General features: G+C 43.4%; 1 protein-coding gene across 1 annotated transcript in view; it reads left to right on the forward strand.

Annotated features, from left to right (window-relative positions):
• The window catches only part of CA10 (carbonic anhydrase 10 (inactive)), a 464,178-nt gene that overhangs the window by 426,085 nt on the left and 18,852 nt on the right, over nucleotides 1-19,241 (forward strand). The window contains exons 5-6 of the mRNA XM_004434740.3: nucleotides 14,406-14,501; nucleotides 18,946-19,018. Coding sequence (XP_004434797.1) covers nucleotides 14,406-14,501; nucleotides 18,946-19,018 — 169 coding nt within the window. The remainder of the gene's footprint in view (nucleotides 1-14,405; nucleotides 14,502-18,945; nucleotides 19,019-19,241) is intronic.

Below are 19,241 nucleotides of genomic sequence, written 5' to 3' on the forward strand. Positions count from 1 at the left end.
GGATTACCTGAGGTCACAGAGCAAGTAAGGAACAGAGCTTGGAGTTTGAGTAGTAGAACTTGAAGGTCTAAGTCCCTCACTCAATCACACAGCTGCCACTTATTAGAAAGGAGAGTTCCATTTCCATTCTGTTTCTCTGTGATTTGAGCTTGGCTAATTCCAGGCCCAACTGTGAGGTGTAGCTAAGAAAGGCTTTCTCAGTGAAACCCTTTGCACGTGTCTACTGCAGGGCACCTATTGACGGTCATTGCCCCGGATATTTGACAAATCACATTTCTCCTCAGTTTAGTCATATTTAAACTAGTGAGGCCTCAAACATTTACAAATAACTATAAGGGGACCAAAACCTTACATCGTGGTCCCGGGAAATGTCATTCACGTTGTGCTCTGGGTCCCACGTTGCACTGTGGATGCCAGCCCCCAGTGATGGAGAATGAGGCTTTCAGAGCGTTCCTCAGCCCCCATGGACAGGCTTTGGGCCAGATCATCACGTGGTCATTTTAAGGCTGCCTTTCTTGTTCATTCCCAGAGATCAGACCTCAGGCAAAAACATCCTGGGTTCAGGTTGAGGTGCTGGATTTTTTTTTTTTTTTTTTTAAAGTACATTTCACAACTGTGGTCATTTAAATTAACCTGGACAATAAAACAGAACTAACTTATTAACGATTTCTACTGTGTCTAAGAGTTGCAAAAACTACCCAGCACATCAGTTAAGTCAAAAGAGCCGACTGTTAAAGCCATGTTCTTTGGCTGAAATGAGAAATAATTCCGTGAAAATGGGTGTTAACTTGGTACAGATGTGACTTCAGTATAGGTAGTCCCTATGGAGATGTTCATCGTTCTTTTTTCCCCGCTTCATTCAACTAAGTTACATTGGAAGATTTTGCCTATGTTGACTTACTCTTGATTCCTGATATGAGCCTTACTTGATCATAATAAAATAAAAATAAAAATAAAATATTAAAAATATATAAAATAAAAAATAATAATTATTACCATGTTGTTTTCCATTAGCTAATATTTATTTAGGCTTCTTGCATATATGATTGTAAGAGACACTGGCCTATCTGCCCCTAAAAACTCTTGTGAGACATACTTATAAACCACCTTGACCAAGGCTTTTTTGTGGGTAGTAGTTTTGGTGGATAGAAAAAGTAGGAAAATAGTTCTTGCCTTAATCAAAGGAACTGTATAACTACATCTCTACAATATTTAGAACAAAGTGAGCCTTCATTATGTGGACTCGGGAATTACTTATTCAACAAACACTTAACAAAAATGACCTGAACATACCAGAACCGTGGTTTTTACCCGGAGGCCAAGCTCTTACACAGGGATGATCATAACGCTAAGAGAGGCAATGCATAGATGGTTTAAGACAACGTGTTCAGCACATCTATGATTTTCATAATATGAACTACAAGAAGAAAAGGCTGGCAGGATCTTCTTGGCAGTCAGATGACAATAAGATAAGGTAGGATACAAGAATGAATCATATACAGACCCTGTTCTCAGGAAATATGATCTAGAAGTGTTACAGCCTGGCTCTGCTGTTATCTATGGGACTGAACAAGTCACTTCATCGTCTGGGCCTCTCATTTCCCTTATCTGAGCCCCAGCAGCCAGACAGTTCTAATAGCAATAATCACAGCTCCCACTGAATGAGGGCTTGCTTCATGCCAGGCACTGCGTCTGAAGCCTGCTTTATCTCATTTATGCACTTTAGCTTATTTACATGTTTTGGCTGTTTTCATCATCCCAGCAATGCTTTGAGTGGTTATGTTATAATCACAATTTTGCATGTGGAGAAATTGAGGCTCAAAGAGACTAAATGACCCAGGACTTGAACCCAGGACGTTTGACTACAGAGCCACTGAATGATCTTCATCTCTGCCCTCCACTGAGATGAGTGTGAGGTAATGGGAGTATAGGTGGGAGGTGAATGCAGAGAAAGAGAAGACACAAGCAATGAAGCATGCGTTGAAGGATGTTAGTGAGGCAGAGCATTCCTTAAAATCAGCCAAGGTTCAGAGGGTACCCATGGACAGCACCTTTAAATCTTGGCAGGTGGCAGCCACTGCCTAGGGGGTCACCTCCGGGAGGATCTGGACCATTACAGGAGGAGCATCCTGCTCTGGCTTTCAGCAGCTCCTTTCCTGAGAAGTGGAAGGGATATGGAGGCTTTGAAAAAATGATCATAAGAGGAAAGTGTGGTTTCTAGAAGTGGCTATTTCAGAATGCTTCCAAAAAAATAAAACCAATTAGGAAATATTCTAAGTCAGTAGTTCTTGATAAAGGTGTGAGAAACATGTCCCCTCAGAGGAAAGAACTCTCTAGAAGATTCTTGGCCTGTGGTTTGTTTTGTGACAACGAATTTCAAGTCTGGAAACCAATAAGAAGGAAAGTATGTCCTATCTTTGCATCATGGAAAGAAAAAGAAGGGCTATTTGATGACTGCCTTTTTCTATGTGGGGTACCTCATTTATTTTGTGTCACCTCATTTATTTTGCTTGTTTGATTACACCCTGCCTAGTTCCTGAAGGACTGTGGAGTGGGTTCTCTTGTTTCTTTCGCACGACGATCCTTAGATGCATCACCATATTACAGGTGAAGAAACCAAGGCACAGAGGGGCTAATCGACTAGCCAAGGTTACTTGGACACAAGAGGTATATGACGAGGTTCCCAGCCTTGCCTTCACCAGCATCATCCCGCACCCAATCATATCCCTCTACAGTTGTGCAAACTGCTGTACAGCTCACGCTGGTTTTATAGGTTACTGTGATTGCTGGTCCACATTTGGGGGTCTTCAGTCAAGGAAGTTATAGGCACTTCTTTTTATTTTGAGCTGTAATTGCCTCCCATGTCTTAAAATGCAGGAAATCATCATCCACCAGGCAGATTGGTGATAACTGCCAAACCTTAGGGTGAGAATGTGGCGTTTGGTAAATATCAAACTGCGTTCTTCTCTGAAGACTGTGTGCGCTCTTATACTTAAAGACAAACTTGTTAATGACTTTCTATAAATAAGTTCTAGCTTATAATTGTTGTTCCAGCAACAGCTGCTGAAATGTGATCTCCTCTCAAATATAAAACACCTTTCCTTTTCTCTTTACTTTCTTGTGGAAAGAAAATGTTTGAACACTCGAAAGCAAAGTGGACGAGGGTCACTGTTTGACTGTGTGACCTCGGAAGAGTTGCTTAACCTCTCTGGGCCTTTGGTTCATCGTTTGCCTATTTTAGGAACAAATGGGGTAATATGGGTGAGTTCCTCAAGGATATGGAATGTACAACATTCATCTGTGGACTCCTGGGGCCTGGCATAGGGTGCACATTTGGGCCTCGTGTGTTGACTGGAAATAAACTTACTTGAATTGAATATGTCTTGAAAAGTTTAAAGGGCTATAGAAATGTGACAGTGGTAATCATTATCATTTAAAGGGAAGGGAGAGGTTAATACTAGATTCTTTCAACATGTATTTTCTTCCTATTCTATAGAATACTCACTGGTAAATGTATGCCCCCAGCATTTTTTCTCCATCTCTCAAATTTAAACTAGCAGGGTTGGCAAACTACAGCCTGCCACTTGTTTTTGTAAATAAAGTTTTATTGGAAGCCGGCCACGCCCATTCTTTTATATTTTGTCTATGGCTGCTTTCATACAAAAGCAGAATTGAATAGTGGTGACAGAGGCCATAGAGCCCACATAGCTAAAAACATCTACTATCTGAATCTTTACAGAAAAAGTCTGCCGACCTCTGAATTATAGTATAAGCCACTGGGGGTGTATTTTTCTTTAAAAGCTCTCCCCTCATCCAGTGCCTGGAACACAGGGTGCTCCATCCATGGCTGAAGGAGACAAAATAAACTGGAAAATGCTCCAGGTTGTGGATAGGTGACACCTTCCTCAGGTTTCCTTGGGAGAACAGACTCAAAGTGAGGACCCAGGAGAAGAGGCTGCAGACCTAACCCCTATTTCTGCAGGAGTGGAAGGCTCTATTATCTATTGTTTAGAATAATTATAGAGTAACAACAACAATAATGATAGCTAATTACCGAGTGCTTACTGCATGCCAGGCCCCGGGCTAAATGCTTTATATATCCTGTCTCATAAAATCATCGCCACAGTTCTACGAAGTAGCTGGTATTATTATCTCTGTTTATAGGTGTGAGGCCTGCCTTGCTCAAGGGTACCAATGGCAAAGCCAGGCTTTGCAGTCCGCATAGCCCAGGGTGAGATTTAGTTTCTGAGTTCCCGTTAGAGATACTCTTTAGGATTCCAGGCTGTTCCTTTACCAGCTCAGCCAAGCCCCTTGCTCTCCCTGTCCCTCAGGACGTCACATTTTGTTGTCTTACTGCTAGCCTGCACGGCTTCATTCATTCATTTAACAATTATTTCTACCTTGCTATTGCTAATATGTGCCAGATACTGTCCTGGGGACCGGGGACATCACAACAACCAATCAGATACAGTCTTTGCCTGGATGCAGCTTAAAGTCTAGTGAAAGCGATGGGCATTAATCAATCACATAATAAATGTTGAAATGAAACTGTGATACGTGTTTCAAAGAGGAAAGGCATAGGATGCCGTGAGGTTGAGTTATCAGGATCTCTCTCAAGAGATGACCCTTAGGCTCAGATCTAAAGGAATTCGTAAATAAGAGTTAGGCACAGAGAGGAGGGAAGGGTGTTCGAAGTAGAAGGAACAGTATTTGCACAGGCTCTAAGGAAGGAGGAAGCACGGTGTGTAAGGAAGACTGAAAGAAGGTTGCTGTGGCCAGAGCACATGGAACAAGGAGATGTAGATAGAAAAATCAGGCTTGTGCTCAGATTTGGGTCTTTGTCTGAAAGGCAAGGGGAAGCCACTGAGGTGTTTAAGCAGGGGTGAGAAAGAGGGTGGTGGTATCGCTCCAAATGCCGTGTGTGGTCTTCCGTTACAAGGCTGCTCTTCTCTGAGTTCACTAAGGGGCTTCTGCTAATGGAGCATCACGCTGAGAAAGATGAACTAAGGTGTATACATCAGGGTCTGAAAACACAGCTGGTCCCTCAGCTGAGGCATGAGGGGTGAGCGAGCGGCAACCTGGCATGCACTGGTGAGTCACCTCCCGGCTACAGAGTGAAATCTCCGTTTGAGACCTTTACACTAGGGACAACTCCCAGCCTGACCAATGACAAGGAAGCTTCCTGTCAACTTGGAAGTTTGCTTGCAGCCAGTCTGCTCATTTAGTAAAGATGACTACATATCTATTAGCTTGAAAGCTGAGTTACTTGTCACCAAACATCAATGTTTCTCAGGCCCCTCACTTTAATTATAGGGCACACAACAAACTTTGCCTTTAGTCCTAAGAGAATTCTAGGCATAAACAGAGTTGTCCACCTCCCTTAGAATGGAATTGTGACCCCCTACCTTGGCCTGCCAGGCTCTCCGTGGTCTGGTCCTGCCTCCCTGTTTGACTTCAACTCAGCCCACTCTCCTTCACTTAGTAGTTGCTCACTGAACACTTGTTGAATGAATGGGTGTATGAATGACTATATTATCTTGAGCAAGACATAGCCCCTCACTGATCTCAATTTCTTCATTTTTAAAAGAAGTGGCTGGCCTGGGTTTCCTATAAGGCCCCTTCCAGGATGAAGACTCTATGAGATGCAGAATTGGGATTCATTCAGCAAACACTTGCCAACATCTCCTCCAAGACAAGTCCCATGACAGGCACAAGGGATATGATGATGGATATCCCTGCCCTTGAGATGTTTATTCAAAAATAGAGACAGACACAATGAGAATAGTTTCAGAATAGCATGGCGCATGAGTGTGAACTCTGTAGTCAGAGGAACTAGGCGCAATCCCAACTCTCACCACTTCCTTGAGCAAATCTCTCAGTGGCCCAGTGGCCCTGTGATTCAAATGGAGATAAGACACCAGCTCGTGGGATTTTGTGAGAATTAAATGAGATGATGTTACTGCTGGCATTGTCTCTGGCACAAAGAAGTACTCAACAAATGTTGGTGACCATCATCAACAAATGATGATGATGATGAACATTGACAACGATATTCAGCACCTGTGTGACTGTACCAGTTGTCTATGGCTTATGTCTGTTCTGGTCTCTCAGTACCCATGCCATCCTGGTAAAATATTTTGAACTTGCGCCCTGGATGAGAATGCCATGGAGCAGAGAGGAGCTGCACTTGCTACTCAATGTCAGGGGTTCATGGAAGGTGTCCTGAGGAAGATGAGGCCAGAGCTGAGCTGTAAGGTAAAGAAGGGTAGGCAGGGCCTCCTCTGTCTCCACATTGCCCTCTGACAGTGACCAGAGGGAGCCTTCAAAAATGCACTTCAGATCAATTTATTTCTTCCTTAAAACCAATGACTGTCTATTGCACTTGGAAAAAACTCAAAGCTCCTCACCATGGTCTACAAAGCCCTGCATGTGCTGGTCCCATTTTGAGCCACCTTCACCCTTCCCCAACCGTACTCAGCCATTTGTGCCAACCTCAGGCTCTTTGCATTGGCTGTGCTCTCTGCCAGCAATGCACCTCCCTCCAATCTTCCCATGCCTGGCTCCTCTTCATCATCAGACTTCAGCTCAAACATCACCTCTGCAGAGGCCTTCACCAACGACACTACCTGTTCCCACTCCTGCATGCCCCATCCCTCAAAATTTTTCCACTACTGTCATTCACTCTGCAAGCCAAGACTTTGTTTTATTTCCTTCAAAGCTCTTACCACCATCTGAAAATATCTCTAAGAGGGCAAGGACTTATCAGTCTTGTTCCAACTGGCCTCGGCACATAGTTGCCCTCACATAGTTGCCCTCGGAGATTTTTTTGAACAAACAAATTCCAGCTCCTTGTAAAGGATTGAGGTGAGGCAGCATACTCTGGGATGAGAAGACAAGGTTCAAGCTGGTGCTAGAGTTACATCAGGTCACGGAGGATTTCGGTACAGAGAATGTGCTGGATCATGGCGTCCACCGCATCTGAGCATCACAAAAGGACCAAAAGACCTTGTTTCTTCTTCTAAGACAGCCATTTCTCAGTCTTGCATTTCCAGAAAGCTTCTCTAGGAAGACACCCATCTAAATTAATTAAAAAGTGCAGGTTATAAAATAATTTCCAGTAATCCAGGTTTAGCTCTTTCACATGGTAATTCCAAGTAGGCTAACAGAAGCCCTAGGGACGTCTCTTTAATGAAAAGCTAAAGTTGGTGTTTAATTAGCATGTCATCATGAGCCCCCAAAACGTTTGCTCTTGTAAGCAGTTTCAACATTGTCCCTGAAGCCTTAGTTGCCTCGTGCACTTGCTCAGAAGGTCAAACATTTGCTCATTGATCACCTATTTCATGTCAGACACCCTGATTACCTTGAATAAGCCCCAAAGTTGAGGCTCTTTAAGTCTTAGTTAAACTACAACTTAGTGCTCGTACAAATTATTCAAAATTCTGACTTCGTAGTATTGGGATTTTAAATATTACCTATAACTGGCAAGAAGTAATCCATAGGCATCACCTTCAGAATTCGCCTGCCAACCTGACACTCTCTTCCTAGCAGGATAGGATCTGCACATGGCTGCTCCCCAAGCCCAAATTAATGACAGGACAAGCAGCAGACCCCCTTCGCCCAGACCCACGCACACCCGTGCACATTGTGAGTGGTTAGTGGGTATCAGATTGGCCCCACTAGGCCTGGCTGGGAAGAACAGAGGCAGTGGCTGCAGGAACTGTAATTGCCACTGAGAGGACCTGGGGGCAGGTGGAAGGAGAGCTGTGCTTTTTCACAGGTAAGCCCTGCTGTTGGTGCACGAACTGGTGCAGGCCCCAGGCATCTTCCCGTCTTGCCTTTGATGCTAAAATTGTGTTCTGATGAGTGGGAACAAGAAGCCTGGCCACTGCCAAGCTGCCTCCTGGGGTCGTCTGGTGCCCCTGACTGTTCTGAGGCCTGGGGGACCGCTTGGTGCCCCCTCACCGTACACACAAGCACATTCTATAGACTGCAAAGTCCTATGGCGCATTCTCTGCCTTAATAGCCACCACCTGCAATTACCCCCTCCCTACCTCCAGTCCCTCCCTGCTCTAATCTGCCCTCTGACAGTCCATGCTGATGATCTCACCCCTGCTCAGAACCCTTCCATAGCCCCTATTCTAGGCCTCCTATGATCTGGACTCAGCCTATCTTCCAACATACATGATGCATGTACCCCTTGACCCAGCCAAACTGAACCAGAGGAGGGGTGAACGGCCAGACCAAATAGGGCTCTGCCAACCAGCCAACAGTATGTGCTAAACCAGTACTTCTCAACTACTACTAACGTGCATTCAAATCACTGGGGATTTGTGAAAATGCAGATCTTGATTCAGAAGGTCTAATGTGGGGCTCAAGATTCTGCATTGCTAATGGGCTCCCAGAGGCAGCAGCTGTTGCTTGTCCCCACTCCACACATTGAGTAGCAAAACACTGTGTCATCTTTTTAATATCTAATTTGTGGGGGGGTGGGGAATGCTGTATTCAAAATAGTTTTATTTTAAGATTATGTTAACTCTCTAAAATCACTGTTTCTGTAGATTAAAAAGTCAATTTCGTATGGTTCAACCCAATACAAGAGACAATCTATCAATGACTCCTAATAGAAACCAAAGCTCATGATCTCAGAATCCGAGCCAACTTACCATGGAACAAAGAGGAGGCGAGACTTCAGATCAAAATTCTAAATGTGTTAACTTGAGCTTAGAGCAGAGCACAGCCTCACCCCTATCCTTGCCAGCCCCTTTCTCACAGCCCCTGGCCCCTATAGAATCCCACCCCGTGGGGCACCGCATGGCCCAGGAGACATCTTCCTGCCTTTTTCAGTCTTGTAAATTGGAGAGAAGGATCACTCCACTGAGTTGCCTTCCACTTCCCTGCTCTCCAAGGCCTAGTTCTCAGAACATGCTGAAATTTCAAGGCATGCCTTGAAGCACTGGCACATCCCCAGGTGGTTTTGTAGGTCACCTGGTGGGAAGATCTTAGCAGATGGCACAATGTGTTTAGATTCTCATTAAGAAGCTTACTCAACACTGAAGGGAGGTGTGGCAGGTCCCCCACAGCTCCTGGTTCTTCCACATGGCCACACTTCTCCACCTGCAGAAAGTCCTGGCTCTGTGTGGGGGGTAGGAATGGAGGGAGGCAGCTGATGAGCGCAGGCCTGATAAACCTGCCTGGCCTGAGTCCTGCACAGGCAGAGCATATTCACCAACCCCTGCCTGTGGTTGCCCTTCTGATGGCAGAGTCGCTGCTATATAACCATCTGCCACCATTGGCAAAACTCACAAGAAGCGAAAAAGCAATAAACAAAGAGGATATTTCAAGAGCAGCAATACTGTGTGCTCCCTCCATGAGAAGCTCTACTGCCTCAAGCTAGAGAGCTTTTAACAAATACCAGAGCCCTGTTCCCACCCCAAATCAATTCAATCAGGATTGGGGGGGCAGGCATAGGTGGGTTTTAAAAGCACCCAGGTGATTCCGGTGCACGGTGAAGGTTACAAAACACTGTGTTAGAGATGGTTTTTTCAAAGATCAAGGAAAAGAACCTTTTTTTCATCATTGACTTTCCCAACTTCTAAAACTTCACTTCCTTTTTTTAATGCAATACAGGATATTGGTAATAATAAATACTCTCTTATACTTTCAGAGTCACAAATCACTTTTACATGCACTACTTATTAGATTCTCAAATCAGCGTGTGGAAAGTGCTAACACCAATACCGAAAGGTATATGCTGGGCTTGCTGTGACATTGTTTACAAGAGACAAAAAAATGGAAACAACCTGAAAGCTAGAGAGAGGATGGTTTAATATGTTACGGGGCATTCATGCAATGGAGAATTCTACAGCTGTTAGAAAGACAGGTAGAGCGATACATGTTGACTTAGAAAGACAGCCACAAACTATTTTTAAATTTAGAAAATCAAGTTCAGAATCATAATGATAAATTCCATTTCTATTGTTTTTTTTTTATTTTTAACAACTTTATTGAGATATCTTTGATATATAGAAATTGTATGTATTTAAGGTATACAATGATGTTTTGATATATGTATACATTGTGAAAAGATCACCACAATCAAACTAAATAACATATCCATCACCTCTACATAGTTACTATTGTGTGTGTGTGTGTGTGTGTGTGTGTTAAGAAGATTTAAGATCTATACTCTTAGCAAATTTCAAGTATACAATACAGTATTATTAACTGTCATCACTATGCTGTGCATTAAAGCTCCAGAACCCGTTCATCTTGCATAACTGAAACTTTGTACCCTTTGACCAACATCTCATTTCCCCCACCCCGGAACTCCTGACAACCACCATTCTGTTCTCTGCTTCTATGAGTTTATTTTAGATTCTACATGTAAGTGAGATCATACAGTATTTGCCTTTCTATGTCTGGCTTATTTCACTTAGCATAATTACTTAGCACATTATGCTAACCAGATGAACCTTCTGGTTCATCTATGGTGTCACAAAGAGCAGGATTTCCTTTATTTTTACAGCTGAATAATATTCCATGGTATATGTATATACCATGTTTTAAATTATCCATTCATCCGTCAACAGAAACTTAGGTTGTTTCCATATCTTGGCTATTAGAATAATACCGCAGTGAACATGGGAGTGCAGATGTCTCTTCGAGATCCAGATTTCATTTCCTTTGGACGTATACCCAGAATGGGATTGCTGGATCATGTGGTAGTTCTATTTTTAATTTTTTGAGAAACCTCCATACTGTTTTCCATAATGGCTATAGCAGTATATATTCCCACCAACAGTGTACAAGAGTTCCTTTTTCTTCACATCCTCACCAACACTTGTTAACTCTCGTCTTTTTGATAACAGCCATTCTAACACATGTGAGGTGACATCTCATTGTGGTTTTGATTTGCATTTCCCTGATGATTGGTAATGTTGAGCACCTTTTCATGTACCTGTTGGCCATTTTTATGTCTTCTTTTGAAAAATGTCAATTCAAGTCCTTTGCCCATTTTTTAATCTGGTTATTTGGTTTTTTGCTATTGAGTTGTATGAGTCCCTTATATATTTTGGATATTAACCCTTTATCAGATATATGGCTTACAAATATTTTCTCCCATTCTGTAAGTTGCCTTTTCACTGTTTCGAGTGTTTCCGTTGCTGTGCAGAAACATTTTAGTTTGATACAATCCCACTTGTCTGTTTTTACTTTCATTGCCTATGCTTTTTGGTGTCATGACCAAAAAATCGTTGCCAAGACCAATGTCAAGAAATTTTTCCATATGTTTTCTTCTAGTAGTTTTACACTTTCAGATCTTACATGTAAATCTTAGTTCATTTTGAGATGATTTTTGTATATGGCTTAAGATAAGGGTCCAATTTCCTTCTTCTACATGGGATATCCAGTTTTCCCAGCATCATTTATGGAAGAGGTTGTCCTTTCCCTGTTGTGTGTTCTTGGCACCCTTGTCAAAGATCAGCTGACCATAAGTGCATGGATTTATTTCTGGGCCCTCTATTCTGTTCCATTGGTTTATATATATGTTTTTATACCAATGCCATACTGTTTTTATTGCTATAGCTTTTAAATATATTTTGGACCCGGGAAATGTGATGCCTCTAGCTTTGTTCTTCTAGCTCAAGATTGCTTTGATTATTTGGGGTCTTTTGTGGTTCTATATGAATTTTAGGATTATTTTTTTCTATTTCTGTAAAGAATGCCATTGGAATTTTGACAGGGATTGCATTGAATCTGTAGATCCCTTTTAGTAGTATGGACATTTTAACAATACTTGTTTTTCCAACCCGTGAACACAGGATGTCTTTCCATTTATCTGTGTCTTCTCTAATTTTCTTCATCAATGTTTTACAGTTTTTAGTGTGCAAGTCTTTTACTTTTTTGGTTAAGCTCATTCTTAAGTATTTTATTCTTTTGGTTGTTATTATAAATGGGATTTTTTTCTTAATTTCCTTTTCAGGTAGTTCAATGTTAGTGTATAGAAATGCCAGCAATTTTTATATAGTGAATTTACATCCTGTAAATTTACTGAATTCATTTATTAGTGCTAACAGTTTTTTTTTTTTAACTGACCTTTCTCACACAGTATTGCTTTTGTGTGTGTGTGTGAGAGGAAGATCAGCCCTGAGCTAACATCCATGCCAATATTCCTCTTTTTTTTTTTTGCTGAGGAAGACAGGCCCTGAGCTAACATCTATTGCCAATCTTCCTCTTTTTTATTTTTCTCTTTTTCTCCCCAGAGCCCCAGTAGATAGTTGTATGTCATAGTTGTACATCCTTCTAGTTGCCGTATGTGGGACGCCGCCTCAGCATGACTTGACAAGCAGTGCATCGGTGCGTGCCCAGGCCACCAGTAGCAGAGCACACACGCTTAACTGCTAAGCCACGGGGCCGGCCCCTGTGCTAACAGTTTTTTGTTGTGGTTGAGTCTTATAGTGTGTCTACGTATATGATCATGTCATCTGCAAACAGAGACAATTTTACTTCTTCCTTTCTGATTTGGATGCCTTTTATTTCTTTTTCTTGTCTAATTGCTCTGCCCAGGATTTCCAGTACTACATTGAATAGATTTGGCAAGAGTAGGCATCCTTGCCTTGTACTGGATCTTAGAGGAAAAGTTTTCAGTTTTTCTCCATTGATTATGATGTTAGCTGAGCGCTTTTCATATATGTCCTTTATTGTGTTGAGGGAAGCTTTTCTATACCTGTTTTGTTGAGAGTTTTTACCATGAATGGATGGTGAATTTTGTCAAATGCTTTTTCTGAATCTATTGAGATGGTCATGTGGTTTATATTTCATTCTATTAATGTGGTATATCACTTTAATTAATTTGCATATGTTGATACATCCTTGCATCCCAGGAATAAATCCTACTTGGTCATGGTGTATAATCCTTTTAATGTGCTGTCGAATTTGGTCTGCTAGTATTTTATTGAAGATTTTTGCATCTATGTTCATTAGGGATATTGGCCTGTAGTTTTCTTTTCTTGAAGTGTCTTTGTCTAGCTTTGGTATCAGGATGGTGCCGGCCTCATAAATGGGTTTGGAAATATTCTCTCTACTTCTCTTTTTTGGAGGAGCTGAAGAACAGTTGGTATGAATTCTTCTTTGAGTGATTGGTAGAATTCACCCACAAAGCCACCTGGCCCAGGGCTTTTCTTTGTGGGGAGATTTTTTGATTACTGCTTCAGTCTCCTTATTTGTATTCATCTGTTCAGGTTTCTATTCCTTCTTGATTCAGTCTTGGTAGGTTGTATGTTTCTAGGAATTTATCCATCCATTGTTTTTCACACCCTACATGTGCATGTGTGTGTGACTTATAAGCACAAAAAAATATCTGGAAGGATATATACTAAACTGTTAATAGTCACATTGCTTGAGCTGGGAATAGACAGAGGTGGGGGGCTATCACATCTTTTTTATTTTCTCTATCTTTTAGTTTGTTACAAAAATTACTCTTCCATACTGGTTTTAAAAATCTATTTTAAAACCATAGCCTGAGATGAATTCCAAGGAGAGATAATCATACCCATTTTTCAGAGGAAGCAATTGGGTCTCAGTGAGGTGGAGTAACCTAGTCATGTGGCTAAAAATTGGTGGGGCATTAGTTTGAACATACACGTATGCTACGTTTCACAATTTTAAAAAAAGAGTTTTAAAAATTAGGTAACAGAGGGAGAACCTAGTTTACTGGAGGCCAGGTCCAGGACTCCTTTGCTATCCGCACTGCCTGTTGCACAGGGGCTCAACAAGCAGATCGCTGATCTTCATTGAACGAGGAGGAAGTTAGGTCCTGCACAATCAGATGACGTGGGCAGGCTGATGCATCGGGAGCCTAAACTATCAGCTCTCTCTCCCTCAGGGCCACTGAATCTTGCAGGCTGGCCAGTCTCCTCTCAGAGTCCCTGGGCTGACTCAGGACCTGACAATTCCCTGCTTGCCTGAGGCCGTGAGGAAGATTTACTCTCTGCCAGTGGCAGCTGGTGGTGCAGCCTAGAGAGCACATCCACCCCTGCAGGACAGTTCCGCTCCTAATAAGGGAAATTCACTTTCGTGCACTTTGGTGGAAATGTCCTGGGAGGGAGCCAGAGCCAGATGGGCACTGAGCTTATTAAAGGCATGATTGTTACCAGAAAACATTTGCAAATATGTATGGGTATTTTTGTATATGTGTGTGTGTGCGCATGCATTTTACACACACACACACAATACATACATACGCACACGCACACGTATCCCCCTGAAATCCCTTCAATTACAAGATTGTCTTTCCAATTGTTCTACAATATACTTTACAGTTTGCCATTATGTAGGGTGGATATGCTGTGCCTCACACCTTTTAATGCCAGATTGTTGTTGTTGTTATTGTTTTTGCCTCCTGCCAGGTGCAGCTCATCCACTATAACCACGAGTTATATACAAACGTCACAGAAGCTGCAAAGAGCCCAAATGGATTGGTGGTAGTTTCTATATTTATAAAAGTAAGTGTCTTGCATTCCTTCATTCTTCTCTTCTCGCCATTCCCACCCCAATCAGAATATCAGTTTACAGTGTCTGTTGGATCTTAGAAATAACAAAAAGGGTGATGTCCATGCCCAAGAAAAGCTGGAGGGTGGTGACTTTTATATTTCTATGAAAAATGAGGTCCCTTCAGTGAGATTCAAAAATGATGAGTTCCATTTCAGAGCATCAGGGCCTGAGGATTCAGGCAGCTTCTGCTCTGGAGAGAAAAAGGGGGCTGGACCCAGGGGCAGGCCCAGGTCCTGACTCGTGCAGAAGGATCAGAAGGATGCAATAGAAGGAGAGGGGGGTGCTCACTGACACACCACTGGATTAAAGCCCGTCCATCAGTTGCCCCTTGGAAAAAGAGACACAAAGGAAACGTGAGATGTCTCCCCCCTCCAGGCGCCGCACTAAGCAGCTGCCTGCAGCTTCTCTGCGATTGCTCTGAGTATTGTCTCTCCCTCTCCCTCTCCTTTTCACTCACAAGCATCCCCCAGGGAAAACCGACCAAAGATCCCAGTGCTAACACTATGACACTCTAGGAAGGCTCCACGTCTTCCTAACAGTCAACAACGACAACAAATCTCCAACCCAGCAAATTCTAACTTGTTAAAAAAAATAATTACCTGTAACATTTTTGACCGATGTAGAGTGAAACAGGTATGCAAATTTAAAGGAAAAAAGAAAGTAAGAAATTGTCTTTCCAACTGGAAAAAAAGAGGAGAAAAAGCAATATGTGGCAATTCCAAAAGTTAGCAGTCACTGTGCTAGCCCCTCGGGAAGTGTCACCCAGACCGTTAGAGGATGTGCCCCATAGGAACTGCATCTGATGAAGATGATCAATAGAAATCCAGCGTTTGCCACTAGGGAGTTGTAACAGAGTTCTCGTGATGACATCACTCAGAAGAGTAGGCACAGAGGCACCCCAGACACCTCACCCTCTCCCTCTCTGAAAGCATCTCCCTTGGCAACAGGCACTTGGCCCTGCCTGGTCATCCCTCTCCAGACTCCACGCCTCCTCCTAACTTCCTCTCCCTCACCCGGGTCAGGTCAGGCCTCTTTGTGGTCCAGACACAGCTGGAACAGGGGCGTTTGTGACATGTTGCTGCCCCTAACCACCAACCCCAAACTCCTCTAGCTTGTCATTGGCAAAGATAGGAAGGGGCTTTTGGCCAGGAAAGCATATTTTTAGGCTGTCATGCCTTCTTAATACCTAATGTGACATATTAAAGGAAATTGGGCCTGGCACAGATCCTTCTGGTCCCTGCTCTACCCCTCTTGGCATCCTCACAGACCCTGTTACAATAAACTGTAGATTCCTGAATGCCAGGCACTGAGATATGTGCTTTACATATATTTTACCATTTAACCCTAATAATAAACTTGTGGGGTGGGCATTCATGTCCCTATCTTGCAGATGAGGAAAATGGTCCAGAGAATCTTTGGCATTCCAGCCAAGTTCATGTAGCTGATAACAGCCCGTGCAGGAAAGCAACCCAGGTCTTGCTTGACTTTAATACTAATAGCGTTATTCACACTATATGCCTCCCCAACAGACCTGGGAGAAAGCAATTGAGACAAAGAGAGAAAAAAACATTTAAAAACATCTCCCCCACATCCCCGTGTTGCCCAGGAGCACAGGGCAAATTCCTGTATCCCTTCACCAGCCCCAGTTATGACGTTGACAGCCAACTGGTGCATTCAACTTGGGCAACACTCATTGTTGTGGAGCCTGCAGGTGTATCACAATATTGTGCCACGTGCGTCCAGGCGCTCACCTCCCCCGTGGCTTTCCCAGTGCCGGGCCTTCCCTGAGTGACTCCCACGGCCAAGGTGGGCAGCCCAACAACTCCTGTCCTTTGGTGGGTGCCTCAGCCTCGGCCCCTGACTTTGCCTCTCTTTGCTCGAAGCTCCTGAGTCAGTGAATGTCATCCTGGAAGCACAGGCACATTACAGCTGACAGGGTGATTGATAGGCCAGGAAGTCAGCCTCCTCAACAGCAAACTACTGGCGTGTTTCACAAGTCCTTGCAGAAACGCCCGCTCCACCGAGATTACGGATGCAGGTCCTGGCTACTTCCTTGAGGGTCGCTGGGAGGAACTTATGCCCCAGACCCGGAGGTCAGTGAAAGGATGGAGAGTAGCTCCTGCGTCTTCTCAGGCCAGTCTGACCCGCCAGGGATGCTGCCGTTCTTTCCATGAGCAAACCTGAAACTTTCTGGCTAGATCTCAAAATAAGCCATAGCATTCCTATCTTTGTCTAACATAATCAACTCCCAGATGCTCCATGGTGAGTTATCCAAGCTGTGACTTGTCATTCACTCATCCCAAAACACTAACTGAGTGTGGGACACAGGCCAGCCCTTGCTAGGCACTGGTACCTAGAAATGAGATGAACAAGGTCCTTGGTCTCTAAGGGCACATAGTCTCTGGGAGTCCTGCCCTCCTTCTGATCTTTCTGCCTCGCCTTCCCAGCTCCATGCGGGGTAGGCAGGAACAGAAAATGAGAGGCCCCACGTCTAGGTCAGCTGAACCATAGAATTGTTGGAGTTGTTGGCTAAAATAAGAGACCTGTTTATCTGTGGGATTTATTTATCTCTGTTCCCTCCTAATCCCCCATCCTTCCCATGACCACCGGGACCTGAGATTTGGCCATAATTGCTGCTCAATCACACACCATTAACTCCCCACTTAAGCTCACTTATACCAAGTACATATTTTATCCTCTCACCCACACAGCCAACACACTAGAGCCCACAAATCATCTGTGTGCACTTTGGAAATATTTCAATATTTTTAATCAGCTCAAAAGGGTCCAGTGACAATGTTAGCGCTGGCCAGACTCACCAGGTACCAGGAGCCCAAGGCACCCAATTATAATGGACATGGCAGATTCCTTACCTGCCATGACAATATATTTTTAGCTCTCCTTTCTTGGGATACATCGGCACAAACAGGGGGCTTCAGGCTACCTTTTAAATGGCCGAAGAGAATGTCAAAGTCGAAGTTGGCTTTGGCACTAAAGCTTCCAGGGAGCAGCAGGGTTTGATTTGGGACTCTTCTCCATTTGGGGGGGGTCGGCTCTTACCTCCACCGAGCACTGTCACTCACCTATCTCCCCCTGGTATGTGTCTCACTGCAGCACACCCAGGAAACCATGTGGGGAAGGAGAGACAAGTTGAGGGAAAATAAACAGTCTGTGCTTTCTCCAAACTAAAAATTACCTGTTGCTTATCTAATAATAATAATCATCTGCTGCAATTTTTCCAGCCCTCAAAATAAATCAGATTTAAAATGTTGATGTGTCACAACATCCGATTAGCAGCTGAGGCATAAATTGCAGAGCAGAGCCGAGCGAGGTGGGAGAAAAATGACTAGGATGAACAACGGCACCTTGGAAAAGGCTGAGTAAAAAGGGGGTTGTGAAGAAAACAGTGTACACAGTTATGTGGGGGGGCATCACAGTCTCCAGATCGTGTTCCCCTGTCTTAAACCCCTTGAAGCTTGGCCCGTTCTCCCAAAGAAGGAATTTGGAGACCTCAGGGCATGGGCATAAAATGGGAACGGATCCCTGAACATCTACTACAATGTTTGGTCCATAATAGGCACTTGGTAAATATATATTGGATGTATGGATGCACGGATGGATGGATAGATTGATTGACTGAATGATATGGCTTATGATATAGTCTATTCATGCAGTAATGAGCAGTGGTATAATAAGATTCTGTATTACTTCTTAGATATTTTTTCACCTCCTGATACCTCTGTTCTGAGTATTCTCTCTCTCTACTTAGATTACTATCCCCTTCCTGACATTTCACTCCCTACCCCCTGCTTAAAACTCTTTGATGGTTCCCCCTCCCCACTGAATAAAGTTTAAATGACCTAACGTGACATTTAAAGCCTAATTTGAGCTAGCCCCTGCCTCCCCCTCTAGCCTCACCTCCATCCTTCACCCATACTCTCAGCTCCAACTACACTGAAATATTTGCCTGAACATGACTGTTCTCACTCTCCCATGTCCATCCATGCACAGATCCTGTGTACATAATGTTTTTCCTTACCCATCCTCCATTTCCACACTCTACCGCCAAAGCACTTGGTTAACTTCCATCCATCCTCAAGACCCAACTCATGCCTTAGCTCCCCAGAGTCCCCAGGTGGGTGGTCTTCCTCTAAGATCATCCCACCTGTGACTCTATCAGAGCACTCTTCACACTAATTGTAACAATTTCTTTACAAAAAGACTAGGGTTTCTGCAGAGTAGAGTCTGTCTATTTGATCTCTGAATGTCTAGCCATCATAGTGTTTGGTATATGGGAGGCACTCAGTAAATACGAATGAATAAGTGAATGGATGGAGGCAACGTTTATCCTGGGATAGTACTGGCCAGTCATTAATATTTTCTTTTCTCCCCTAGGTTTCTGATTCATCAAACCCATTTCTTAATCGAATGCTCAACAGAGATACTATCACCAGAATAACATATAAAAGTAAGTTTGGTTCAATTTCCTATACAGCAACTATTCTATAAAGGTTAGTCCTGCCTGAGGGCAGAAAGCCAGGACTGAATATCTCCGAGGGCCCCTTTCGGCTTCATGATCCTTTCATTCTGTAGAAAGTCACTCTGGAGAGTCAGGGTTGGCTGAGAAGCAGCTGATTTCAAACAGAAGTCCCAAAGGTGTCTTTGTCGTCTATGCCTGTCTAAGGCTATAA

Source organism: Ceratotherium simum, chromosome 16, assembly GCF_057802395.1.
Source record: "Ceratotherium simum simum isolate JZ-2026a chromosome 16, ASM5780239v1, whole genome shotgun sequence".
In the NCBI taxonomy this organism is placed as follows: Eukaryota; Metazoa; Chordata; class Mammalia; order Perissodactyla; family Rhinocerotidae; genus Ceratotherium; species Ceratotherium simum.